The 27,984-nt window shown below is 54.5% G+C and overlaps 1 protein-coding gene across 7 annotated transcripts; it reads right to left on the bottom strand.

Moving 5' to 3' along the window:
* Positions 1-2,115: 2,115 nt before the first annotated feature.
* On the bottom strand, positions 2,116-27,984 carry JUP (junction plakoglobin). Of its 7 annotated transcripts, none has more exons than XM_066263646.1 (15): positions 27,827-27,984; positions 16,031-16,246; positions 13,809-14,068; positions 13,331-13,569; positions 12,439-12,640; positions 11,482-11,626; positions 11,266-11,369; positions 9,349-9,687; positions 6,253-6,408; positions 5,924-6,043; positions 4,914-5,064; positions 4,686-4,807; positions 3,667-3,706; positions 3,221-3,386; positions 2,116-2,900 (listed from the first exon to the last, which is right to left on the bottom strand). In XM_066263646.1, the coding sequence occupies exons 2-14, from the start codon at positions 16,236-16,238 to the stop codon at positions 3,235-3,237; spliced, it is 2,238 nt and encodes a 745-aa protein (XP_066119743.1). In that variant the 5' UTR covers positions 16,239-16,246; positions 27,827-27,984; the 3' UTR covers positions 2,116-2,900; positions 3,221-3,234. The 7 variants fall into 7 exon arrangements, with proteins under 7 accessions (XP_066119743.1, XP_066119737.1, XP_066119738.1 ...); XM_066263640.1 differs by adding an exon at positions 17,312-17,486 and having other exon boundaries at positions 2,116-3,386; positions 27,827-27,976; XM_066263641.1 differs by adding an exon at positions 17,324-17,486 and having other exon boundaries at positions 2,116-3,386; positions 27,827-27,976.

Below are 27,984 nucleotides of genomic sequence, written 5' to 3'. Positions count from 1 at the left end.
TATGGAAAAAAAGAAGAAAAAACCTCTGGAAAAAAGCTTCTCACACCCTTTCCCCTTCTTCCTGCCTGGAATCCCTGTGCTTTCTCATTTCATCCTCATGTGCAGGAGGTAGAGCAGGTATTATCCCATTTTACAGATGAGAAAATGGAAGTTCAGAGAAGTGAATTGACTTTCTCAAGGTTATGGGTCTCAAAGAGCCCCTATACAAAAATAAACCAGTTAACCTCACTCCATTCGGGTGAAGTTGCCATAAGCGCCCCTCTGGCCGGGCTGCCAGGAAGCTCGGCACCTGAAACAAAGCTGTCACGGCTAGTATTAACCCTTAGCCTGGGTTTTTGGCTGCCCCTTCCTTTCCTGTGTCCTCACGGCCTTCTGTTAAATTTGAGAGAGCAATCCTTCCTAGTCTATTGTCTCCAGTCTTCTTTCAGGAAGACTGGCTGGGGGAGGGGCATCTTTCACTGGCCTCTCAGGCCTTCACTCTGCTCTGGGCAGCAGGAGACAAGATGGACATCAGAAGGCTCTCTGGTTTCTACTTGGGTTAGGCCAACAGGGGGCACTGGTGGGAATGAGATCACAGCCTCTCTGGGCGGAAGGAGGTGCCTCCCCTTGAGGAATTCTCTCCGCAAGAACTCCCTCCCTTCCTGCCTGAGGACACCATCATTAGTACAGGGTACCACCCCCTCACCTGTTTCCTATACCTGTCCACACCTTCGTAAACTGTCCCCTTACCGAATTCTCAAATTATCCAAGTTGAGTATTTTCTGCCAGTGTCTTATTATGGGCTGAATGTTTATGTCCCCCCAAGTTCATGTTGAAGTCCTAGCCCTCAATGTGATGGTATTTGGAGGCAGGGTCATTGGGAAACAGTTATGACAAAAGTCATGAGGGTGGGACCCCTCCACTCATGGGATTAATGCCCTTATAAGAAGAAGGAGAGTTCATTCTCTCTTCAGGGGCATGCACCCAGGAAAGGCCATAGGAACATAATTTAAAAACAAGTAAGTAGGCTCTCATCAGATGCTGCATCTGCTGAGACCTTAATCTTGAACTTCCAGCCTCCAGAACTGTGAGAAATGTCTGTCATCAAGCCACCAATCTATGATAATGTTATAGCAGCCTGAACAGACTCAGACAGGCCATGAACAGAGTACAGAGAAAACTGCATTGTTAAAAGGTTTCTGAGAACTGTCCCCTCTCCTCCCCAGTTCCCCTCACCGGAGCTCAGCTCAGCACCTCACCTCCACCTGCTTACACCTAGAGCTGGCACGGAACGGGCTCCCTGCCCTCCCCGCGGCGCCCCGTCTGCGCGGTGCCAGGAAGCCTGTGCTAACACGGTCAGGGCCTCCCTCCACTGCCCGAGAGCCAGGCGACAGAAACGAAGCAATGGACCTGGCCAGAGCACAGGTGCCACTGGTTCCCAGGCTGGGCAGGTGTGTTGTCACTAGACATCCCCAGGAAGGAGAATTTGGGGATGGGGGAGTGGGGGACTACCACATAAGCTGATGAGTGAAATGATAACCTTACCCACGGGGTCAGGGAACAGAGAAGGGGTAGCAGCTCAGTCTGGCTGGGAGCCAGGAGGTTATGGAGGTGGTGTTGCTGGAGAGAGGGCTGAGTTAGATCCCAACAGGTGGCAGGTGAGGGCATTCCAGGCAGAGGGAACAGCATGCACAAAGATCGGGAAGCAAGAAACAGTATGGGGGAATGTTGGCTGAGGGGACATGGGGTAGGTGGGCAGGGACCGGGGTGGGCCCACTGCAGACCACAGGGGGGCCTGGACTCCAACCCATAAGCCACAGGGAGTGTTATGCCTAGGAGAAACCCACCAAGTGTATATCGGGGCAGGGCTGGAGGCTGAGAGGCCAGTAAGAAGGTGGCCCAATGGAGAGACGAGTTGAGGCCTGGCATACTCAAAGGCCATGTCTTGGCTCCTTAGCCTCCTAACGTTGCAGCTGGAGCCCTACTCTGCCTCTGCCTCCTTAAATGTCTCTTTCTCCTGGACCCTCCTCTCTCCCACAAACAAGATGGCCATGAAGACACTTGCGATCTGCCAGCAAGGTCGTGAGGCTGCTAAGGGAGCCCTGTCTCTCCGTTACATGAACAGCCTCCACTGGATCTGTGTGTCAGTTTTATTTTCATTGCTTTGGTCTATACAAAAAACCAATAACCAAAAACATAAAGCGATAATAATGAAACTCTCCACAGGGACTTCCGCCAGCCCCCACACCCATGTGCAGGAGGTGGGCGGTGAAACAGGAACAGGAAGAAAAAGCCCCTCACCACATACCAGAGGGGTCAGCCAAGAGCACTTCCGGGGTCAGCTAGGGCAGCCACGGGTGGGACCGGAATGTGAAGGAGCTGTCCCTGGAGCCCCCTGGGGAGGGGGCCAAAGCCAACTGAGCATCCTAGGGAGGCAAGCAGGCAGGGTCTTGGAGCAGGGAACTCACTCTCCACATGTCTGCCCCATCATCCTGGATAGTCCTGAACTTTTCAAGATGAGCTTTGGATTCTGGGGCTTTAGGCCTTGAACCTGTGTCCTGGAGACCCCAGGGGCTCAGGACAGCTGGCCAGGTGGAGTTCAATAAGAAAATCAAACCCAGAGAAGGAGTAAAAAGCCCCATGGGGCCCAGGTGCTGGAGACAGGCAGCCAGGGCAGGGAGAGGGGTTGCTGGGAGAACGGAGTCTAAAGCTTTAGTGCCAGGACCACAGGGCCGGAGAAGGGGTACTGGGCCACTGACCCACATCCCAGAACGGAAAAGCAGGAGCAGACCGCCATCCCAAGGAAGAGCCTGTGGAGGCACGGGGCTGGGCAGGAAGTCAGGGCCCCGGTCCTCCAGGCTCAGGCACTTTTCTGTCTCGCCCCACCTTCTGCAGAGAGCCTCCCAGATGAGGAGCTGCACCTGGGGGCGGGGCAGACACAGGGGGGTCAGGGCAGGCCTGTGTCCCCTAGAAGCTCGAGCCACTCCTCCCTCACCCACCAGCACACATGGAAGGGGCAGGGCCCTCGTCCCCAGCTAAAATGAAAGAACAAGGCAGGTCTTCCTTATGGGAGCTCAATAGCAAAAGGCCCTACACTCATTCCCCCCAAAAAAGGAGCCAGAGTTTCAATAGAAACATGAGAGGGCCTCCGTGAGAAGGAGGCTCTAGAGGGAAGGGAAAGTGTGTCTCTGCAGCCCACAGGCATGAGGGAGGCTGCACTGCAAAGCGGGAGATGCCATACTGGGGTCCGGACGGCTAGGCCAGCATGTGGTCCGCAGTGGGGTAGGGGGGCCGGAGGCCATCACTGTAGGTGTCGATGGGATAGTCCCCGTCCATGTCCATGTGCATCTCCAGGGGGTCCAGGGGCACGTCACTTGAGTACATGGGGCGGTAGGTGGCATCCATATCTGGGAAGGAGAAGAGGGACTCTGTCCAGGGTCTGCAGGCCACCCTGTGTGGGGGTCTAGACAGCCCTCAGCCACCTCCTCGAGCTCTGCCTAACCTCAGTTGGCCTGACCGACCTCCCTAAATTTCCACATCAAAGGACCTGGACAGGAGTGCACGTGGACGCCATACAGTAGCTGCCACTGGTCCTCTGGACCTAGAGACACAGTGCCTCTCCCTCACCCACACACTCAGGGCCCCTCCCCTGTGCTTTAGGGTCCTGAGAACTCTGCACACACTTACCATCTACATAGGGCTCGTTGATGGGGATCATACTCTGGGCCTGAGGAAGGAGACAGAGAGAAACACTGAGGGAGGGAAGCCTGGGAAACGCAGGGGTTGCGGGTGGGCAGCTAGAGATGCTCTGAGAGAGCGGCTCAGGGGAAAGCAAAGACCCCCAGAGGGAGCAGAAGATAAAATGGGGTTACCCAGCACCCTGATGAGCTCCTCTCCTCAGGCACCTTCCCAGGGTGGAAGGCCCCACTCAGAGACGCCCACAGAACAAGAACAGCTTGGGGAGGGGCGTGGAGGGGTGAAGTCTCAAGAATGGGGCCAGGAGCTGCCCACCCAGGATCAGGACAGCCCGACAGCCTCCATGGAACTTTTGTACAAGTTAGAATAAGGCACTCCTGCCTCAACACCTTATATTAGGTTGGACAAAATTAAACCGTCATTTTGGTAGATGTCAAAAACAGAGATATGCTTCAACCTACTCTTTCTATCTTCTAAGAATCATCATAAATGATCTAATTATAAAATAAAAATCGGCCCTGGCCGGTTGGCTCAGTGGTAGAGCATCGGCCTGGTGTGCAGGAGTCCCAGGTTTGATTCCGGGCCAGGGCACACAGGAGAAGCGCCCATCTGCTTCTCCACCCCTCCCCCTCTCCTTCCTCTCTGTCTCTCTCTTCCCCTCCCGCAGCCAGGGCTCCATTGGAGCAAAGATGGCCCGGGTGCTGAGGATGGCTCTATGGCTTCTGCCTCAGGCACTAGAATGGCTCTGGTTGCAACAGAGCAACGCCCCAGATGGGCAGAGCATCGCCCCCTGGTGGGCGTGCCGGGTGGATCCCGGTCGGGTGCATGCGGGAGTCTGTCTGACTGCCTCCCCGTTTCCAACCTCAGAAAAATACAAAAAATGAATAAATAAATAAATAAAATAAAAATCTATGCAGTTGCCAGGACAGTGGAAGCCCTCATAAAAGTGCTGTCCTTGTGGAGTGTGCAACTTGCACACCTTATGCTGCAGTCCAACCCAGGATACTCACGGCCTCCCAGGCAGCTGGGTCATGCTTGAAGAGGGAGTTGGTGAGCTCCACAGACACGCGCTTACGGTAATCTGGGTTCTTGTCCTCTGAGATGCGGAACAAGACAGCTGCAGCGTAGGTGGCTAAGCAGAGAGGAAAGGCCAAATTAGACGCCTGCCTCCACCCTGGCTGGGAGCACAAAGCCCAGCCTGCTCCCTCGGCCCCTCGGCCCCCGGCACAGCCTCTCACCAGTCCCCTCATTGCGAGAATGAAGTAGCTCCATGAGGGGGGCCGAGGCTCCCTCTGCATCAATGGCGTCGGCCGCCTCCTTGTCCTGGGCCAGCTCGCACAGGACCCCAGCGGCCACACGCTGGATATTCTCCAACGATGAGTACAGGAGCTGGAGAGAGGGGGCACAGGGTCGGGGTGAGGCAGGCGGCGGCGCCCTGCAGAGCCCTACCTGTCTCTGCCGCCCTTTCTGGGATTTAACCAAAGCTCATACTAGAAAGTGTAGAAAGCATATGACATGTATGAAGAAGAAACAGGAAAGAAAGCCACCCACAATTCCCCATCCAGACAGACACAGCCTCTGCTAACTCCATATTTCCACTGGATTTTTATTATAGTCATCTATATGTTCTATGGTTATCATCTGACATAGAAGAAAGCATTTTCTATATTATTAAAAAGCTTTTCCAACCTGGAAATGTGTTTTTTTTTTTTAATATTTTATTTATTGATTTTTAGAGAGAGAGGAGAGAGAGAGAAGGTGGGAGGAGCAGGAAGTATCAACTCCCACATGTGCCTTGACCAGGCAAGCCCAAGGTCTCGAACCAGCGACCTGAGTGTTCCAGGTCGATGCTCCATCCCACTGCGCCACCACAGGTCAGGCTGGAAATGTTTTATCTGAACATATGTACCTTGATTTATCAATGTCACCCCATTAAAATTAATAATAAATTTATTTTTATTGAATTTTTTTTAAAAAGTAAAAGAGGCATGGAAAGAATTTCTCTAATATGTATTCCCTGACATGCTACTTAAAAATAAAAGATATGATGGCTTCAAAAAAAAAAAAAAAAAAGCTTTTCCTAGAAATCTCTGAGTTTATACTGATACTCAAGAAAGAGAAGGCTACAAAGCAAAAACAATAACCATAACACATCAATCACCAAACCCATGGCTGCCAGCCTTCCCAGATCAGCAGTGGGGATAAACAGGGTCGGGGCACCTCTCCTGCCCACCTGCCCCAGACTCACCTGCACAAACAGGGGGATGGTGTTGAGCCGGAAGATCTCCATGCGGTTCATGGGGTCCCGAGCGAGGATGTGCAGGGCTCCAGTGCAGCCCTCCACAATCTCCTCCATCCGCACGCCATCCTGCACGAGAGGAGCCATTGGGGCATGGCGACAGGTGGCCCTTAGACGTGGCCTCACACCCCCCGACATTCCTACAAACCTCGCTAGTCCTTGGAGCGGCATCAGTTGCAACTTGCCTCCCTAGAACACCCATGTGCCCACATATTCACACCAGGACAGACATCCCGACCCCCAGGGACGGCAGTCACAGGCACCACCAGCTCACTTACCGTGTAGGGCTGCTGCGTGCCTGCAGCCGCGTGGCGCTGGGTATCCTGATGGGCCTTGACCAGCAGCTGGACGAGGCGGGGAATGACCGCTGCCTCCTGCAGTGGGGCATGGTTGGCTGGGCACAGAGCCAGATTCCTGATCAGGCCAATGGTTGCCTGGCAAGAAAAGGGACAACAATCAGGGTCATTTTTGGTATGTCTGGAGGCTCCCAACTTCCCAGTATCATCTCTTTCTGTCCTATCATCTCTCTATTCCCCAGGCTCGACCTAGAAGATCTCTAGAGAATGAGACCACCTCAGCCCGTGTTCCTTATTCCTTGGGATCTGTGGGTTCTCATCTGGCTAACTCTAACAGCCTCTGCTAAAATGATACCCATTTCTAGAATATTCCAGTGGCCCCATGCCCTGACCCCTCACCCTTATCCCCCCTCTCACCCACCTCCTCCAGAGACGACATATTCTGATAGTTCTGAAACCCCGCTTATCAGGGAGTCCTTGTTTTGATTGACTCCAAAACCTCTTCCTTTGGTGATGCTCATCTAATAATCAATCCCCGGTAGGGCAGAGGTCTCCTCCCCAGGGTCCCGATTCCCAGAAACCGCTCTGACCTCCCAGGGTCCCTCAGGGTCTTTCCTGGGAAGCCATTTATCATCTCATTTGATTCTCAGAACAAGAAGCCGTAGGGCAGGGATAAAAATCACAGGAGAGGTGAGGATGTAAGCAGAGGGTGGGTGAACTGCCAAGGTACTTGCCAGCTGCTGTGTCAGGATGCAGTCCCTTCCCCCACCTTGGCAGCAGGCACCCAGCCCAAGAAGGGGCCACGAGCTGCCCTTTTATTCTCACTGTGACTTTTTTTTTCCTTTTTAGAGAGTGAGAAAGAGAGAGGGACAGACAGAAAGGGAGAGAGATGAGAAGCATCAACTTGTTGTGGCTCCTTAGTTGTTCATTGATTGCTTCTCATAACTGTCTGGACTGGGGTCCTCTAGCCGAGCCAGTGACCCCTTGCTCAAGGCAGTGACTTTAGGTTCACCACAGTGACCTTGGGCTTTAAGCCACTGACCTTTGGGCTCAAGCCAGCGACCATGGGGTCATGTCTATGACTCCATGCTCAAGCCAGCAACCTTAGGGTTTCGAACCTGGGTCCTCGGTATCTTAGGTCAACACTCTATTCACTGTGTCACAACTTGGTCAGGCTGAATTTTTTTTTTTAATTGACTTCAGAAAGAGTAGAAGGGAAAGAGGGAGAGAGAGACAGGAACACCAATCCATTCCTATATGTGCTATAATCAGGACTGAACTAGCAGCCTCTGCACTTTGGAACAACCAAACCATCAGGCCAGGGCTGATTTTTTTTTAATGTATATAACCTTAGAGTCATTTTTTTTTTTTTGGACAGAGACAGAAAGATAGAGAGAACAAATAGACAGCAAGGGAGGAGATGAGAAGCATCATTCTTTGTCGTACCACCTTAGTTATTAATGGATTGCTTTCTCATGTGCCTTGATGGGGTGGGGGTGGGGGTGGGGGGAACTACATCAGAGTGAGTAACCCCTTGCTCAAGCCAGCGACCTTGGGCTTCAAGCCATCAACCTTTGGGCTCAAGCCAGTGACCATGGGGTCATGTCTACGATCGCACGCTCAAGCCAGCTACCCTGCGCTCAAGCTGATGAGCCCACGCTCAAGCTAGTGACCTTGAGATTTCGAACCTGAGTCCTCTGCGTCTCAGTCTGACACTCTAGCCACTGTACCACCGCCTGGTCTGGCCCCTTAGAGTCTTTCTTATCTGTACTGTTAAATTGTCTAAAATGTAGCCAATGCCAGCTGGCTCTCCCAGGCACCATCATAAGAAGACCCAGCCTCTTCACACCCCGGACTCCCTATGGAAGATGCCAGGTGTTCCTCTAAAGTCATCCTATCCTGTGTCTTTTTAGCATCACTCTTGAGTCTTAGCAGACATGTGACCCTCTGACACATGACACATTGCTAGCTTCCTAGTACCTAGATGTAGCCAAGTGACCATGTTCCAGGATATGGGCTAAAGGGACATGTCCCACTCCCTGGTCACTGCAAGCCTCCCACTTTTCTGAGGCTAGAATGCATCCGTGGAGATGATACAGCCCGCTCACTGGTGTGAGTACAGCTCTCTTGTTCAGACCCTCTAGCGTGAGAAGTGAGCTCCATGGGCCAGCAGCAATACCTAGGAGCTTGTTAAAAAAAATAGAAGAATCTCTGGCCTGACCTGTGGTGGCGCAGTGGATAAAGTGTCAACCTGGAAATGCTGAGGTTGCCGGTTCAAAACCCTGGGCTTGCCTGGTCAAGGCACATATGGGAGTTGATGCTTCCTGCTCCTCCCCCTTCTCTCTCTCCTCTCTCTCTCTCTCTCTCTCCTCTCTATAATGAATAAATAAAATCTTTAAAAAAAAAAGCAAAACAAAAATAGTTGACCTTAAAAAAAAAAAAAAAATAGAAGAATCTCACCAGCCCCTCCAAGGCCTACAGAATCAGAACCTGCAGTTTATTTATTTACTTTTTAAGTGAGAGGAGGGGAGATAGACTCTCACATGCGATCCAACTGGGATCAGCCGGCAACCCCGTCTGGGGCTAATGCTCAGACCAACCGAGCTATCCTCAGTGCTCGGGGCTGACACTCAAACGAATCAAGCCACTGGTTATGAAAGGAGAAGAGAGTGAGAAGGGAGCAAGTGACGGGGAGAGAAGCAGATGGTTGCTTTTTATGTGTGCCTTGACCAGGAATTGAACCCAGGACGTCCATATGCCAGGCCAACGCTCTATCCACTGAGACAACTGGCCAGGGCCAGAACCTGCAGTTTAATGAGACAGCCCAAGGTGGTCATGGGCCTATTAAAGCTTTGAAGCTTTCCCCCTGGAGATGATTGAGCCACAAGACAGAAAGACTCTGAGTCTCAGGAGCAGAACTGCTGTGGAGGTCTAGACCATTTCATGAGAGAGGAATGAATTTCTATCTTATTTTAGGACCCCTCTGTTAGAGCAGCTTTGCCTATACCAATGCGGCACCTCATCCTGACTGCAAAGTGCTCCTTCCCAGCCTGCACCGCACCATGGCAGCGGTCGTACCTTGACCAGTGGCCACTGGTTGGGCTGGTTGAGCAGCTTGACAATGGCCGGGATGCCATAGTTGAGACGCACGGAGTTCTGGGCCATCTCGGCCTCTGGGTGGCGGCTGGTGAGGTGGCGCAGGGCACAGACAGCAGGCTCCGTGATGTCGTCCTTGTCACCGGCACGCAGGATGGCATGGATGAGAGCCTCCACGCCACTGTTCTGCGTCACCAGTGTCTTGTTCTTGCTGTTGTTACACGTCAGGTTGGACAGAGTGCCTGTGGCACAGGTGAGGACATTGACGTCGTCGACACTCAGCTGGTTCACCAAAATCTTCAGCACATTCTCCAGTCCCTCCTGGGGGGGGGGAGGACAGAGATGAGGGAGAGAGACTCCCAACTGTTCCCACATGCGTCCCAGGGGAGCAGGGGAATGAGATGGCCTGACAGGGTGGGAAACCCACTCGGCTGACACTTGACCCTGCCTGTGTGCCAGGGAAACTTCATCCCTGTGATCCTGTTGATGCCTGTGAACGGGCAGAGCCTTCCCGTGTGGCTCAGAGAGGTTACGTGGCCTGCTCACGGACCCACAGCTAGTGAGCCGGATCTGAACCCAGGCCTGTCTCTGAGCTCCAAGCTCTTTTCTGCAGCTCCCTGCTCCTCCTCTGCACCCTCAAACCCAGGCTGAGCCCCACACAGGTCGAGGGAGGCCCCCAGGAGGAAACTGAGGAGGAGGCCACATGCTTCAGTGGCGCAGCTGACCCATTTACACATGCTTCTACCTTTCTAGGCCTTCACGGCTCCCCCTCAGTGACCCCCAGGCGAAATCTGCTTTCACGGAAATGTCCCTAGCCCAAAGGGTGCCATCTGGCCTTGTGGTAGAGGAGAAAGAACCCCCGGCTCTGGGAACAGAGAGTTCTGGGTTCACACCCCATGTCTGCCATTTCTTAGTTGTGACCAAGGGCCTTACTTAACTCCCTGAGTCTCTTTCTTCATTTCATCAACCCTGTCTCACACTACCTCCAAATGTTGAAAGGGGTAAACAAGATGATGTCCAAGGGTCCAGCATATGGCAACTGCTCATTAAACAGCCTACTGATGGGACCTCTTAGGAATAGTAGCCAGGTTAGAAGGAGGGACCAGGAGACTTGTCCTAAAACTGAATTTTTTCTTAAACTGTGCTGTTAGCCACTGAGGCCTCCAAGCTGTCTCCTAGCACCCTGCTGATCCCCACCCCAGGGTCTAGGTCAAAACTGTTTCCCTAGTACCTACCACCTGAAACCCAGCTCAGCAAATCAGCCCTCTTCATTGATTTCCTGTCCTGAATTCCTAACAGGGACTAGAGACTCAAGCTAAATGGCTGAGGGTTTTTTTTTTTGTATCTTTCTGAAGCAGGAAACAGGGAGAGACAGTCCGACAGACTCCCGCATGCACCCGACTGGGATCCATCCGGCACGCCCACCAGGGGGCGACGCTCTGCCCACCAGGGGGTGACGCTCTGCCCATCCGGGGCATCGCTTGGCTGGCCAGAGCCACTCCAAAGCCTGGGGCAGAGGCCAAGGAGCCACCCCCAGCGCCCGGGCCATCCTTGCTCCAATGGAGCCCTGGCTGCGGGAGGGGAAGAGAGAGACAGAGATGAAGGAGAGGAGGAGGGGTGGAGAAGCAGATGGGCGCTTCTCCTGTGTGCCCTGGCCGGGAATCGAACCCGGGATTTCCGCACGCCAGGCCGACGCTCCACCACTGAGCCAACCGGCCAGGGCTTAAATGGCTGAGGGTCTTTAGGATACTTCCAGCCCAGCTAGGACACAGCAAGATTTAGAGGCCTCAGGCCTCACACGGCTCCTAAGGTCAGACTCTCCGACAGGAGGCTGGGCATGCTGAGACAGGAGGCCAAGGGGGCTGAAGAGGCAAACCCAGGCTTGAACGTTTTCCTCACCTGTTTGGTGGCCACGTCTGAGAGGTTGCGCAGGGTCCAGAGGCAGTTCTGCACGAGGCGGGGGCTGTTGCTTGTCAGGTGTTTGCCCAGAGCCTGCATCCCACCTGGGTTGGGGGACAGGGGGACGTCAGTCAGCCACAGGGGAGGACAGCTAACTGAGCCTGGCCACCAGGCAGGACCGCACCTTGGCCCTCCTACACAAGCCACAGTACTCACCGGCCTCCACAATGGCAGGCTTATTGCTGGGGCACACCGACAGCACCTTGAGCACACGGCTGGTGGTCCAGAGCAGCTTCTCGTAAGTGTAGTTGCGCATGATCTGTACGAGGGCCTGCGGTCCTCCGTGGGCCAAGATGATGAGCTGTGGGTAGAGGGGGAGGATGAGTGTAAGTCAGGGAACATGACAATGCACAAAGAAGAAAAAGGGGGAAGAAAAATGGGGCTGACAGAGCGGCCACTATCAGCTTCAGCTAAAACCTGAATAGATTTTGTGACTATTAAATAAGCCAAGATCTTGAAAAAAGAATAATACACAATGCTGGCAAAGATGAGGTGATACTGTAGTAACAAACATCACCATTGATGGCAATATAAATACAATCATTTTGAAAATCAATCTGATAATCAGGGTAAAAGCCTAAAACTATTAAAAACCCTTAGCCCTGCTGATGAAAAACTTCCCATTCTTTGGGGAAAGCTGTGTGCCTAAAGATGTTCATTATAGCATGGCTTACAAAGGTAGGAAATCAGGAGCAATTCAGATGCCCTCTCTCAGAATAAAGTCTGGGGCCTCCACTTAATGAAATGCTATTTGCCATTATAGATGATGATTTTGAGGGACAGACAATATAACAACAACCACCAAAATTTTTTGATGTCACGTAGAAATCAGAAGCAGTTACATATTTGCTATGACTACAACTAGATACAAACATGTCCACAGGACAGCGCCGGTAGGAACACATTGAGATAACAACCATTGCGTGAGGATAATGAATTTTTTTCTTTTCCTTATCCTCAAAATAGTCAGTTATATGATGAAACATGTATCATTGCCTGTACATATATATTTAACTTAAAAATGGCCAGGAGGCAGCAGCCAGAGGCTGCAGCTGGACAGCCGGTCATGTAATGGTAGTCTGTGGCACCTGGCTGGGGGTGAGGAGGGCCCACCTTGCTCTCCTGGTTGCCGTAGGCCAGGAGCTGCAGGCAGTCGGTGGTGATGGCCAGGAACTTGGGGTTGTTCTTGTTGAGCAGGGGCACCATCTTTTGCAGCCCGTCAGCCAGGCGCACTGCCATCTTGGCACCCTCCTGGTTGAGCAGCAGGTTGTGTAGCGTGGTGATGGCGTAGAATAGGACCGACTCCACGGGGGAGCTGGGATGGTGGGCATGAGGTTAGTGTGAGTTGGGTCCCGGGGGCCTGGCATAAATGTAGGCTACCTCCCCCAGAAAGCCACCGCCAGTACCAACACCCCCAGGGAAACAGCTCTTTGTTAAAATCTCACTGTCCCTTGAGCCCAGCTCAGTTGTATGCACAGAGCACATAGCACCTCCCCTCTCCCTACTGGGACCATGACACCTTCTGCTCCTAGGCTCCCAGTCTGGTGCTGAGCAGAGTCCCCCTGATACCCTACCATGTTGAGTAACTACCATATAGGAGGCCACAGGCTAGAGAGGCCCTATAAGGGGCTCAGAAGGAATTAAGATCAATATCTACCCTCAAGGAATTCAGAGACCAATCACATTGCAAGGCCAGAAAGATAAAGGTAACAAGAGAGCATGCTGTTCTCTACTTCAGAATACTCTTCCCTTCATCTCTAACAGCCAAACTCCACTGATCCATCAGCCCTGCCATTAGTCAATAGCTTCTCAGAGATATGAAAATCTCAGACACACCTCTGCCCTAGTCTATGTTGTGGTCTCATAACTAAGCTGCTTGGTACATGAGCAGCTAAGCATAAAGACTGGGCGTGGTTCTGCACCTGGCACATAGTAGGTGCTCAATATATGTTGTATGGAAGCCCAGGGAAGGGAGGAAGAAGAAAGGGGGAGTAGAGGTGGGTACCTGAGCATGCGAACCAGGGCGGGGATGCCACCTGACTTAAAGATGGCGAGCAGCCCTTCGCGGTGGTGGGAGAGGTTGTGCAGGATGCTGGTGGTGCAGCGGGCTGTGTCCAGGTCACTGGTGTTCTGCATGGTTCGCACAACAGCTGCCACCAGCTGGGGCGAGCCCATCAGTGCCCGTCGCGACGCCTCCTTCTTCGACAGCTGATTCACAATCATGGCTGCCTTAGTCACCACCACCTGGGGGCATGGAGGGAAGGATGAAAGGGAGCAGACTGCCAGGTCCAGCTGCCCCTGTGAGAAGTAGGTGACCAGGAGACCCTGTCGCAAAGCTCAGAGGAACCCAGGTCAGACTCTTCCTGCTGATGGCACTCTGGTTCAGTGACTGCCCTCTACCCCAGGCAGGGCTCTCTCCTGTGGATGCCTGACATCTATCTCCCTTCCCTGTCTGCCCCACCCCAGCTACACCCCTCACGGACCGGGTCCTCATCGTTGAGCAGTTTGGTGAGCTCAGGGAGGGCCCGGGTGGCCAGCTCAGCATCATCCTGGTAGTTGATGAGATGCACAATGGCCGACTTGAGCAGCTGGGACGGCTCAGCCAGCCGCTGCAGGTTGGTAGTCTGTCCCTCCACCTGGGTGGCCAGCAGCAGCGAGCTGTCCTCCCCTGTCATGCCAGGACACATGGCCTCCCGCACTCGCTTGGCTCTGGCCGTTGTGGACATCTGGTACTCCAGGTCACCTAGGGACCAACGGACAGAGACTGAGCTGCAGGAGGCAGGCAAAGGGAACCTGGGAGCTGGGCAGGCTGTGCAAACTGCCCATCTGGGCCCTCTGGGCTGTCTCCCAACCGGCCAGAAGCCCGGCATACCACCTATAGTTCTGCCTCTTCCCAGTGACCTTGACCTTGGGGAAGTCACCATCATCTCTGTTATGTCATCTATAAAATGAGGCATCACCTGTTCTGTCCCTTGCAAGGGATTCTTATGAGAATTAAATGAGATAATAGTTGTGAACTGCTCTGAAAAAAAGAATTCATGTGTCTGGTACATCTCACTACAAAAATAAAAAAAAATGCCTGGCGTGCGGGGGACCCGGGTTCGATTCCCAGCCAGGGCACATAAGAGAAGCACCCATTTGCTTCTCCACCCCCCACCCCCCCTCCTTCTCTGTCTCTCTCTTCCCCTCCCGCAGCCAAGGCTCCATTGGAGCAAAGATGGCCTGGGCGCTGGGGATGGCTCCTCGGCCTCTGCCCCAGGCGCTAGAGTGGCTCTGGGCGCGGCAGAGCGTCGCCCCCTGGTGGGCGTGCCGGGTGGATCCCGGTCGGGCGCATGTGGGAGTCTGTCTGACTGTCTCTCCCCGTTTCCAGCTTCAGAAAAATACAAAAAAAATAAAAAATAAATAAAAAATAAAAAATGTTAGTGATTATTTTTTTATTTTCAGGGGAGAGCACAAACATAGTCCCCTACTACCACAAATTATGCAGATGAGTTTCCCACGTTTGGAGAAATCTCAGAGTGATTATTATTATTAATAGGAATATCTAACATATTTATTATGTACCTGGAATTGTTTTTCTTGTATTTTCTCACTTAATCTTACATCAAGCCTACAAGATAAGTACTATTATTATTTCCACTCAACAGGTGGAAAAACTGAGGCACAGAGAGGTTACAAGAACCCAAGCTAGGATCGGAACTCCAGAGCTCAAACCCCAACTTTACGTCCCTCCCTTAGCAACCTGGTTGTTACCAGGTAAAGGTCAGATGAGACAACCTGGTTCTCTTCAACCCTGAAATTTCATTATTCTAATTATACCCTCATCACCCCCAAAGGAGGCAACTCTCCTATTATACGGACCAGCAAATTGAGGCTCAGAGGCAGTTGACATCTAGTGTCATACAGCAGATCAGAGGGAAAGTCAGAACAGTGGGTTTCAGAAAAAAGGATGTGGGTTCTTAGCTCAAGCTATAGGCTCCACCTCCTGAGTGGACCTGGGAGTTGCACAAATAGGGGCCCAGGCTTCCCAGGCGGCCCTGTCCTGGCCAGCATCCCAACGCCTCAGGGAGAGGGAGGCAAAGTTTCTACCCTCCAATTAACCGGGGAGGAGACATCCACATAGCTTTCTCACCTGAATGCTGGTGGGGCATCCCTCTCCCTAAGCCTCAGAACTGGCTTGGTCACTTCACCACCTGGTCTTGGCCCATTTCCATGTCAGCATGCATTTCCATGTCAGCATGTTCCACACGCTGGCCTTGGCTCCTCCCCACCCCCTACCAGGAGCCCTGCTGCACCTCCTCTACCAGACTGGGGCTCCCTGAGGGCTGGAGCTCTGCCTCCCCATCAAACTTGAAAGTCCTAGAACAAAAGAACTATGAATTTTCAGTCTATGGGTTCCCTGAGGGCCATAGTGACCAATACAGTGACGCTTCCTGGTCTCCTCATCAGACTATAAATTCCCCGGAAGGGAAGGAATGTGCCTCTTCCTTCAGACTGGTGTGCAGGGTCTATGCCGCCCTCCATTCTAGAGGATCACAAAAAGAATTGTCTCCTTCCCAGACGAGGGCATCCTGAAGCAGCTGTGCCTCCCCCCTCAGAATGGGAGACCCCTAAAGTCTGCCTCCTTTTACGCTGACCCCCTCTCGGGGCCCAGCCGGGTTTTCTGCGGGATTATTGCCACGGAGCAGTCCCCGGGGCTCCCTACCTTGGCTCTGAGGCCCACCCTGGGTGTAGGTAGTGGTCTTCTTGAGCGTGTACTGGCGCCCGCAGGCGTCCTCCTCCTCCATGATGCCCTTGCTGCTGACGGAGGGCACGCCGGTGTTGGCGCCCGAGTGGATGCCTGAATCGTAGGTATATGTCTGTTGCCACTCTGTCACCTTGATGGGCTGTTCGATCAGATTCATCACCTCCATGGTGGCTGCTGGGAACACAGAGAAGGGGCAGAAAATCAGCTGGCCCCATCGGGGCAATCCCATGGACCGGCCCAGGCCCTGGCTTCCTCGGGCCCTGCTCTTGACCCCTTACTCCCACTGCAAACCAGAGGGCCCCAGTGAAGGGCACCAGGCCCAGGGAGGGGTATCCACAGGTGAGTCCTGGGGCTTGCATCTCTGACCTCCTGCCAGGGTAGGGTGAATCCCATGGGGGGCTAGAGCAATAAAAACCTAGATGCCCCCACCCAGCCCTGGGCTCCTTCACCTTACTGACCCTTCCCAACATTCCCAGAGCGGAAAGCACTCTGGGCCTCCGGCAGACCCACCCCCATCCTTATGGCTCCCTGGGAAAGGCTGCTGGAGGTGAGGTAGCTGCACCAGAAACCGGTTGGTAGGTTGGTTGGACAAGGAAGCAGTCAGACAGGTTTCTCTGGGAAGCTGGGGAGGCTGCTGGAAGCAGTCAGAGGCGCCCAAGGGTCCCTCAGGACCTCACTCTTCTGCAGATGGGGCAGGATCACAAGTAGCACCAGAGGCCCAGGGCCCAAGCCCACCCCCACCTCTCTCCAGCACCTCAGCTCCTGGGAACCTTTCCTACAAGTCTAAATCCCACCAGCATTTTCACATTAGCCACATACTACAGGAGCAATGTACACGTCCACTGAGCCTCAGTGTCCCCATCTGTAAAGTGGAATAGCACCACCTCTCTAGCAGGTTGTTGTAAGGACTATAGTTCTAAAGGACCCAGCATGGTGCCTGGCTCACAGTAGGTACGGATGTGGGTGACAGTGGCGTGTATCAGCATCACCTCTCCCCTACAGGTGTCTGCCCACCTCCTGGCCTCCTCTTACCCAAGCTAGGGACAAGGACTGAGGCAGGCCTCTGGGTGGTCACTGCTATTCTGGCGCCCCTCTCTCTGCTGAGACTTGGGCCCCTTGGGGTTAGAAGAATTGGGCCCTACTCTACCAGGGAGGTGAGTTCCCACCGGCGTCTGGCTCCCACCCTTGGGAGTCGGCACCAGGGAAGGGCAGGGGAAGCTGTGCCCCAGTGAGGCCGACCTGGCGCCAGACCTGTCCCCACTGCGCCATCCTCACAAGCGGGTTTTGAAGCACAGGCTCTGTTTCTTCATTCACAGATGTGGAAACTGAGGCTCCACCAGGTGAGGCGGCACAGCAGAGAAGCAGCAGAGCCAGGACCGGGCACAGGCACGAGTGACACCCAAGTCTGCAGCCTCTGCAGAGTGAGTGTGGCTTCAGACAGCAGGCAGAGCCCAGGCGGGCCCACCCTGGAGGCTGGGCAGCACCCAGCACCTCAAACCCACTGTCCTGGCGGACCGGTGAGAACAAGGGTGGGGTGGCTGGTGCCAACTGGCCCCACCCCACGAACAAAGATCACCAGGGATATGTCTTCCCGGAAAGGCCTGGCTGCTGGCGGTGCCACCCTGAAGTTGGAAAGGATGACAAATGGTCCTTCAGGTCTCACTGCCTTTTATGGTGTCACCTGGCTCCTCCCCTGCCCCTGAGCACACCTGGAACAGGCAGAGGCAGGAGTCAGACTAGCTCCCAGCGCCTCCTTGCCTCCTTCCCCGCCTCCTGGGCAGGTCACCCTGAGTGACTCAGAGTTTCGGGCTGATAAACAGAAGCAGGCCCAGGACACCAGACAGCCGCCAGATGTGCCAGCTGCTCCCCAGTCAGTGACCAAGTGTGGCTCTTTCAGGAGGAGTCCCCCCTCACCACCACCACACTGCCCAGCACTCACTCCTGCCTTCTCTGGGAGTTTGGGAGGAGTTGGGAGGAGCGAGCCTGTCACAGAACCAGCAAGCATGGGGAGAAGGGAAAACTGCATCAGGAAATAAGCTCCATTAACCCTCTAAATGCTGCTTGGCCAGGAGGAGGGCTGAGCCTCCGTCAAATCCACTCAGGACAAACTGGACACTTCCAAAAAGATCAGTAAAAACACCCCAAACTCGCAGTAGGAGAAAGCCCGCCTGCCCTCAGCAGACAGCTGCCTACTCTTGATGCTTTGAGCCAGAGGCTCACAGGCCTCACCCAGAATCTCGGGGTTCGTCCCCTCTCCTGCCTAGGTGTCCAAAGGGACCACCAAGGTCAAGGCTGGCCACAGGACGGGTAATTCCTCAGCAGGTCCCTCTCCACCCCACCAGCCCAGGGGGACAACAGAGGCCTCACAGAGGTCAGAGATCCCCGGGGAGGGAGTACGTGCCTGCTTTTACTATCAAATGAATCTCCTTCTTCCCACCAACCAATGCTGGCAGGCATTTTATTATTCTCAATTTCTTTTTTTTGTTGATTGATTTTAGAGAGACAGAGGAAGATGGAGAGAGAGAGAGAGAGAGAAGGAGGCATTCACTTGGTGTTTCACTTAGTTGTGCATCCACTGTGCATCTGGGGATTGAACCTGCAACCTTGGTGTTTCGGGATGATGTTCTAGCCGGCCAGGGCTATTCCTTGTTTCTAGTTGAGGAAATTGAAGCTCTACACTGAGGAAATGGGGGCGTTCTGCTCAAACCCAGGTCTGGCTCACTGCAGACCAGCCTCTACCCACTAAGCAGGGCTGCTCTTCTGGTTCCTGACAGGGAACCCAGGGGAAGAGAGCCCCCTGGGGTAGAGGAGCGAGGACTAGACACCTAGCTGCAGAGGAGAGTGGGGAGTGGAGGGGCAGGTGGGACTTGGGTGGAGCTGAGCCCCCTCACCAATGAGAGAAGCAGTAGGTGAGGCCGAGGGTGCTTGCAGTTGGAGGCAGAGCACAGGCTGGGCAATCAGGAGCCCAGGGTCCGGTCCCAGCTCCACCACAAGCTTGCCGAGTATTCTTGGACTATTGTTTTTCCTCTCTGTGCTTCATCTCCAGAAGAGCGGCCTGGTGATCTGAGAGGAGTGTTGATCTCTAAGATTTTAGGACTAAGGCACCAAGATTTCCATGACAGACAAGAGAAGGCTGAGGGTGGGCAGCACTGGAAAGCAGCTCAGAGAGGACACACACCAGAGCTCATCCTGAGGAAGGGTCACAGGGAGAGCTATTCCTGCAACAGGAAGTCTAGAAAGACGTCAGACCTCAGGCAGGACTGCCGACCCAGCTGCACCTTCCTCCCCACAACCAGGGAAATTCTCCCACAAGAAACAAAAAGTGCTGTTTACGCAGTTCCCAGGGTGGAGGGGGCCACACCCAGTTTGGTCTCATCCCTCTCCACCCTGGACCTGCAGCGAGACCTGCCACAGCCCCTGGACAGAGCCAGGGTGGAAGCAGGCGAGACAGACGCGGGCCCTGCCCATGTGCCCCGGACACAGACGGGCAGAGCCAGACACAGGGCAGTTTTCAGTGTTGAATGGGGGGCCTTCTTTTTAGCAGCACATTCTATTCTTGGCATCACGGGAGGAAGAAGTCAGCTCAGAGATCATAGGGTGGGGTGGGGGCAATGCCAGGGACAGGAAGAGAGAAGACAGGGCCCTGGAGAGGAACCTTCCCCCACCGGTTCACACTGGGGAGGGAGCTGCGAGGAAGCAATGCGGCTGCTCTGGGCATGCTCTGCCCACTGTTCCTGCTTCCTCCTCGGCATGGCCAACCCAGCAGGCTCGCACTGGGCACACTAACTCCAAGACTGTCCTGGCAGAGTGTGGACCAGCCCTGACATTAAAAATAACTCCCACCAGAGCTACATCAGGCTGCTGCCCCTGCCAGCACCCACTGTCAGTGACGGGCACAGCTGGGCTGGGCTGGGCTGCAAGATGCCAAGTGTCAGTGAGACACCTGGAAACGGGACTGATCAGAAACATCGCATTAGGGGACTAGAAGAGCAGGCTGAGCTGTCCCCCCACCCCGCCCAGGTTCCCAGGGCCAGAGGCCAGCGCCCTTTGCAGACTCAAATCATGGACCCAGATAGTGACAGAAAAGGGAGCTGTCGGCAGAGTGGGCGAGCATGGGAGTCAGGCAAGGGGCTTCAGCTCACTGGCTGTGCACCCTTGGGCATGGCACTCCATGTCCCTATACCTCATACTCCTGATCTATTAAGTGGAGACGATCATGTCACTGTCTTCCTCAGATGGCTGAGGACCAAACACAACTGTGACTGAGAAGCCCTCTATGGTCCAGGAAGACCCAGGCAAGCATACTTCCGTTAAAGAAGCAAAGAAATGGGGCCCTGGCCAATTGGCTCAGTGGTAGAGCGTCGGCCTGGCGTGCAGGAGTCCCGGGTTCGATTCTCAGCCAGGGCACACAGGAGAAGCATTCTCCACCCCTCCCCCTCTCCTTTCTCTCTGTCTCTCTCTTCCCCTTCCGCAGCCAAGGCTCCATTGGAGCAAAGTTGGCCCGGGCGCTGAGGATGGCTCTATGGCCTCTGCTTCAGGCGCTAGAATGGCTCTGGTTGCAACAGAGCAATGACCCAGATGGGCAGAGCATTGCCCCCGGGTGGGCATGCCGGGTGGATCCCGGTCCGGCGCATGCAGGAGTCTGTCTGACTGTCTCCCCGTTTCCAACTTCAGAAAAATACAAAAAAAAAAAAAAAAAAAAAAGCAAAGAAATGGCAGAGGAGGAGGTCAGCAGCCAGCCTACTCTTGACCCAGGACCTTGGGTCGTCTGATGAGGATTAGGGGGATGCTGCCTCTTAGGACCAGGCCAGAGTCCTGGGGTGGGGTGGGGTGGGGTGGGGCATGCAGGGAAAGTGTTATGTCCAGGTTCTGGGAAGGGAGGCCAGGTGCAGACACTGTGCTGTGCCCCTCCCCAGTCGCATGTGCTGCCTTGTGTGGCCAGGGCAGTCAGGCCAGTCAGGCATGGACATTCCCCACATAGCAGCCCCAGGGGAGAGGCGGGCTCAGCAGGGTCACCAGCCTCCAACCCTCCCCACTCTGGCTCTGGCTCCAGCTGAGATCTGGCCAGCAGTACCAATGAAAACAGACTCTAGGGAAGAACAGAGACAAATATGACTGTTTCCCTTGAGAGCCCTGTCTCCCCCACCAGGCTGGGGCTTCCCAACCAGGCCTCTCCCCTCAGACTGGCAGCTCCAGGAGGAAACCCCCAGCACTCCCAGTGTTCCCTGGCAGGCTACAGTCTCCCCCAGCAGACTCGTCACTCCAAGTGGGCAGAAACTGGAGCGGGTGCTAGGTATGGCCAGGGCCCCGGGGACAGAAGACAGAAGCCCATCCGGAGCTTCTGGAGCAAAACCCTCATTTCCTTTCTGGAGGACACCCAAGCAGTGGCCCGAGGACCGGCTGGGCGGGGGAGGCTGGGGTCAGGCCGCCCCAGCTGCTGTTTGTTTTCTTCCTCTGGGCTCCTTCCCAAAGCCAACAAACCCGGGTGGGAAAATGAAGGGACTTGGAGGAGAGGGAAATGCCAGGCCAGGTGGCTTGACCTGCGGACCTCCGGGCTCCCCTGGAGAGTGCTCCAGCTGGCGCTCCCTTCCCTGCTGGTGGCAGCTGTGTGCGCAAAATCCCGAGCTGGCAGAGGACCCCAGCCAGGACTCCTAGGAGTGAAAAATCACTTCACCCAGCCTCAGAAAACAACAGCAAAGGGCTAACACGTCCGTGATGAATCTCAATACACAAGTGCTTGCTGCCCCCTCACTCCGCCCACTCCCACCCACCCAAGGGGCTTGGGTGGCCTGATGACCTCAGGTATGATTCACCGGGTTTTTTGCTACAAAGATGGCTGCCCAGTCCTCTCCTGAGAGCACAGGGAAGGCCCCACTGTTCGTTCCCTGTTCAGCATTTGCTGGAGAAAATGAGAATTTGGACAAATGTTTGCTTAAAATTTGGCACTGGGCCCTGGCCGGTTGGCTCAGTGGTAGAGCGTCGGCCTGGCGTGCGGAAGTCCTGGGTTCAATTCCCGGGCAGGGCACACAGGAGAAGCGCCCATCTGCTTCTCCACCCCTCCCGCAGCCGAGGCTCCACTGGAGCAAAGTTGGCCCAGGCGCTGAAGATGGCTCTGTAGTCTCTGCCTTAGGCGCTAGAATGGCTCTGGTGGCAACAGAGCGACGCCCCGGATGGGCAGAGCATCGCCCCCTGGTGGGCGTGCCGGGTGGATCCCGGTCGGGCACATGAGGGAGTCTGTCTGACTGCCTCCTGTTTCCAGCTTCAGAAAAATACAAAAAAGAAAAAAAATGTTTAAAATGTGGTACTGTGTACAGAGCAGAGCGTGAGATCAAGGTTGAGGCTACGGAACAAGAAGATGCTAAGAAAGGAGAACGGGGAGAAATAGTCACAGTAATTGTTTCAATGGAGGAGGATTTTTTTTCTTCCCTAGTAAACTTTTCTAATTTTCCAATTGTTTTTTATAATGAGCAAATAAGATAGTAATGTTTCACTCAAGAGGGAGGGGAGTCAAATCTCCTCCTCACCTCCAAACAAGAAGTATATTCACTGCCCAGCCCCATCCCAACTCACCCCTCTGGCTGCCTCTCCTTAGAGATAAGAATCCACAAGACTTCACTGTCTCCAGCGAGGAAAGAAAGCAGATCTGTTAACCCACACTTTGCAGGTCACAGAAAACTGAGCTTCCTGCCCTAGGGGCCCTCAAAGGCTGAGGTGTCCACAGGCTGAGCAAATGGGAATGGTCAGTGAACTTTCTCTTCAGGACTGGCCAAGGAAGTTGCTGGAAACTGGGGCAGTACATGCCCCCTAGAGCTTTACCAGATTCAACCATGTCCCAAGAGAGAGGCCTCGTGGTCTCACTTGCAGGGACACAAACCCTGATGACCTGCCCCAGCCACACTTTTCTTTCTCTATACAGGGAGGACTGGGCCAGCTGGTGGCTCATGAACACCCACCTGCCCCTTGCATGGTCAGGTCTCTTTTCTCCCAAAAGACCTGAGACCAAGAATAATACCCCAGGGACCCCAAAAGACCTCAGATTCATCCTGGTCAGGACTGCTGCCAGCCCTCCCTCCCGGGGCAGGACGGTCCTCCGCGGCTCACAGGGGTGGGGCTCCGCTTCATCCTCTTCAGAGAAGATTCTACTCTGAGCCTCCATGTCTCCCTCTTATCCGTCAACTCAAGATCTCATCCCTAATACACAGAAGTCCTTCCTCCTGTCTAGCCTCATCCCTTCCACAAGAGCATCAATCCTAATCGCTCTTGTGTCCTTGGGGGGTGATGGAATACTGCAAGCCCCTCACCCTCTTTATAGCTAACAGCCACGACTGAGTTCCTTCTCTCTCCCTCTCTGTCAATCAAGCCCCTCCAGCCTTCTCTTCTCCAGCATCCCTAATCCCCATGCGTGAGGCCCCTCCTGCCCTCAAGGGGTCCAGAGGTCCAGTGCAGATGGGCTCAGATAGAGGCCCCTATTTCCTAGGTTCATTCTGGTGGCAGGTGCCCAGGTGGCAGAGGTACCAGAGCTGGGCATATCTAAAAGGACAGTGACACCAGCTCCTCCTTCAAGGACCCCAGACTCATCAATAAACAGAAAGACCCTCCCAGCAGCCAAAAACCCTTACTGCAGCTCCCCAGTCTCCTGGGCTCCAAAGCAGAGGATGGTCAGCTCCATGCCCAAAAGCAGTCTGGCAGTATTGCCCAGTCCAGTCCAGTGGGACGTTGGCCCAGTCCTAAATCTGACTCTAGTTTCTCTCCATTCTCCAGGGAGCAGGCCCCCTTTATCTTGGCAGAGGCCCAACCCCAGCAAAGCAGTCAACTCCCGCTTCCTATACAGGGACAAGCCCAGAACAGCCATGGTTCCAGCCAGAAGGCAGCAGAAGCTTCTACCCCTGCCCTCCTTTCCTCACCCCCAACCTCCTCCACACATCCACCACAGACCTTAGCCTTGGGGAGAGGCCCCCCACCCCAGGAATTAAAAACCAAGCCACGGGGGAGGTTTCAGAGGGCTGGAGGCTAGGACATGAGTCACCCCCACTGACAAACCTGCCCCCACCTTCACCACCCACACATACCTTCCTGGGCCTTTTTTTTTTTTTTTTAAACAGAGACAGAGAGAGAGTCAGAGAGAGGGATAGACAGGGACAGACAGACAGGAACAGAGAGATGAGAAGCATCAACCATTAGTTTTTTGTGTTTTTTTTTTAATTTTTTTTTTTTCATTTTTCTGAAGCTGGAAACAGGGAGAGACAGTCAGACAGACTCCCGCATGTGCCTGACCGGGATCCATCCGGCATGCCCACCATGGGGCGACGCTCTGCCCACCAGGGGGCGATGCTCTGCCCCTCCGGGGCGTTGCCATGTTGCGACCAGAGCCACTCTAGTGCCTGAGGCAGAGGCCACAGAGCCATCCCCAGCGCCCGGGCCATCTTTGCTCCAATGGAGCCTTAGCTGCGGGAGGGGAAGAGAGAGACAGAGAGGAAAGCGCGGCGGAGGGGTGGAGAAGCAAATGGGCGCTTCTCCTGTGTGCCCTGGCCGGGAATCGAACCCGGGTCCTCCGCACGCTAGGCTGACGCTCTACCGCTGAGCCAACCGGCCAGGGCTCAACCATTAGTTTTTTGTTGCACATTGCAAGACCTTAATTGTTCATTGATTGCTTTCTCGTATGTGCTTTGACCGCGGGCCTTCAGCAGACTGTGTAACCCCTTGCTCAAGCCAGCGACCTTGGGTCCAAGCTGGTGAGCTTTTGCTCAAACCAGATGAGCCCGCGCTCAAGCTGGCGACCTCGGGGTCTCGAACCTCGGTCTTCTGCTTCCCAATCCAACGCTCTATCTACTGCACCACCACCCGGTCAGGCTCCTGGGCCCTTCTGATGTCTCTCCTCCCCAAACTCCCTGAGCAAAGGCTCCCAAAAAGGAGTGGCAGAAAAACTCTACCCAGAGCCACAGTCAGGTGATACAGCAGGATGGGCACTGGCCAGAGGACCAAATGCCAGTCTTGGCTCTGTGAGTCTCACTGTGCAACCTTGGGCAAGTTACTTAACTTCCCCGAGTTCCAATTTCCTCATCAGTAGAATGGGGTAATGATACCTGCCTCTAGGGACAGTCCTAAGGATTAAGTGAGAATAGTTCATGAAAGTGCTTGGTATTTGTAGAGAACTCCCTTATGTTACCATTTATCCAGTCTTCTTGGGCAGTTAGATATTATTATTCCCATTTTTATCAAGGAGGTCACTGAGGCTCAGAGAGCTAAAGTGACTTGACCAAGGAAGGTAATCAGTGACAGAGCTAGGATTCAAACTCGGTCCAAACTCAAATCCCTATGCTCAGGACTGCCCCACTATAACAACTCTTCAAATAAACAGCCCTTCTGTTGACGAGTGTATCACCCCATGTCATCCCAAAGTGGCTCCTCTCCTCATCCCTCCCAGGCCAGGGAGTGGACCAATCATGAGTACCTCCCCCATGGCCTCCAGAAGGGAGGTGGGCATCAGCCCCAGCCCTGCATTCTCAGAGCCTCAGCCCTGGCAGCCCAAAGAGAGGCTCCAAAGGGAATGGGGTGGAGCTGGGGGTGGGGAGGGGAAAAAGACTCCGTCACCCAGTTAGACCTCTAGGGCTCAATCTAGCAAGAAATGACTAATTGGATCCTACCTCCCCGCTTCCCTCCACTTCCAGCCAGTAAGTAGCCAGTTTTCACCAGGCACCTCCTAACAATCCTTCCTCAGTATTATCTTGTCATCACAGCCACAAACCAGATTAGGTAAACTAATCATTTAACCAATGTAATTACAATGCTTCCCCTCCTCCACTTAGGCAGTGAGAAGAGGGAAAACAGGTTATTTTTGCCCAAATTCCATGCCCCCATGGCTCCCCACAGGTACACCAACCACTAGAGCAGAAGTGGGATTGGGAGAATGCCTGATCCCTGGGGGTGAGGGACACTCCATGGGGGTCTGACCCCACTCCCACTCTCCCACTACAAACACAAACAAGGTGGCAGTCTCCCCGAGTGAGTCAGGACAAGCAGCCCTGATTCCCTCCAAGCCTCTCTTCACCTTAGGACTGAGGGAAAACTGGCTCTTATATTCCCCCTCTGTTCCCCAAGGAGGCTGGGCTCCAAGTCCCTGCCAAAAGACCACACTTCAGGTTTTTTTAGAAACCAGTTCTGGAAGCTTGGTGGAGATCCCCAACTCTGGCCAGGGAAGGACTCTCAAAAAATTGGGAGTGGGGGAGGCGCTAATGTAGCTCTGCCTGAAAAACCTTACTTCCAGGAGCCTTTCTTCTGTACCCTGTTCCCCATCAAACTCTCTCAGGAATGGGGGTCCGTGGGGAAAGGACAGCAAAAGCCTCCAGAAGGAATGCGCCTTCAAAATCCAGAAATGAAATGGAAATCAAGCCCCATTGCTCTGCGTTTTTTGGCCTCAATTACCAGCCAGCTAAATAACGTAGGGGACGGAATAGAAAAAGAAAAAAAAAAAAAGACCAAAAGAGTCGCTTCCCCTACATTCGTCATTTGGCCCGGTCCTGCCCCACCCCCATTCCTGGGGAGGGGGCAGAGCTTGGCCAAGAGCCACTAGCGCAGGCCTCAAGTGAGGGGGTGTGGTGGTCCCCGGAGGCAGGAAGAGAAGGAAGAAGCTGCTTCCCCTTCGGCCCACCCCACCCCCACCTCAGGCTCCAGGGGCCCAGCAAACAGGATGGAGGTGGAGGCAGGGAGAACAGGGTCAGAGCGCAAGCACTGGCTCTGGACCAGCCTGGCCAACTGGGGGATGGGGCTTTGCTCCAAGAAGGACCCCATAAACTTGAGATAAGCCCTGGGTGAGGAGGCAGGAAAATCCCGAGAAAACGCTGCCGTGAATACTACTCCTGGAAAGTTTGCTTAGGGTAATTTTTTTACAATAAGATGTTAGAGAAAAGGGTAGTCCTGTTCCCATATCAACATTCTGGAAGCCACAGCTATTGGAAACTGGGCCATTGAATTCTTCAACCATGCACGTCCCCTCTGCCCAGACCCTAGTCCGAGCTACGGGTGCCAGACACCGGCTGAGCGCACAGCCAGCCCTTCAGAAGTCCCACTGTCATCCCACCCCATCTCCACTGGTGAGCCCTATCCCGGCACCCACCGTGGAGGAAGGAGGCGCCGCAGGTACAACGCCAATGAGGCTCCGGGTGCTGGAGGACAGGGCCTTTGGACTATGTGTGCTCACCTGCTAGGCAGGTGGGGCCCGTGTCGCTGGGAAAATGTGCGTTCGGCCCCCACAGTTGGGAAAGCCGGGCGCAGACAATAGGGCCCCACCCAGGCCTGGGGGAGTAGAGAAGGAGGGAAAGCAAGGATGACGCGTGAGATGGGGTGAAGGTGGCCCCAAAGAGACCAGTGGCAGCAAGTTTCCCAAAATGTAAATTCCTAACGAGAGTGAGCCCTGGGACGCAGGCGGAGCAGGTCAAAGTCTCCCCCGCAAGAGTCAGGCGAGAGTCAGGGACGCGGCGTCGGGTGAATTCCGCGGGCCCCGGGGAAGGCGCAATTGTGGAGGCACCTGCCCTTACCACTTCCCGCACTTCTTAGATGCCTGGTTCACCGAACCCGCTAGCACTCCGGTCCCCTTATAAGGTCGCCGCGCCCAGAACCCCGGCGCGCCCCCTGCTGCCGGTGCAGGGTGACGCTCCCTGGCTCCCGCCCTCACCTGCGCTGAGACGGAGGGTTCGGCCTCTCCGCCACTCGCCGCCCTACCCTCGCCCCAGCGATACCTGCCGCGATCGTCCGCACCTGTGTATGGAGCCTAACCGGGCTGGGTCCGGGTCGGGTCGGGTCGGGATGGGAGCCCGCGCGGGCAACGAACTGAGCTCGGCGCACTCGGGCGGCGGCTGCTCCGGACTCTGGCCAAGGCAGCAACTCTGTAACTGAACAAAAGGCGAAGGGACCTG

The sequence above is a fragment of the Saccopteryx bilineata genome, chromosome 2 (genome assembly GCF_036850765.1).
Source record: "Saccopteryx bilineata isolate mSacBil1 chromosome 2, mSacBil1_pri_phased_curated, whole genome shotgun sequence".
NCBI classification, from domain to species: domain Eukaryota; kingdom Metazoa; phylum Chordata; class Mammalia; order Chiroptera; family Emballonuridae; genus Saccopteryx; species Saccopteryx bilineata.
This window is presented reverse-complemented; position numbering and strand designations above follow the sequence as displayed.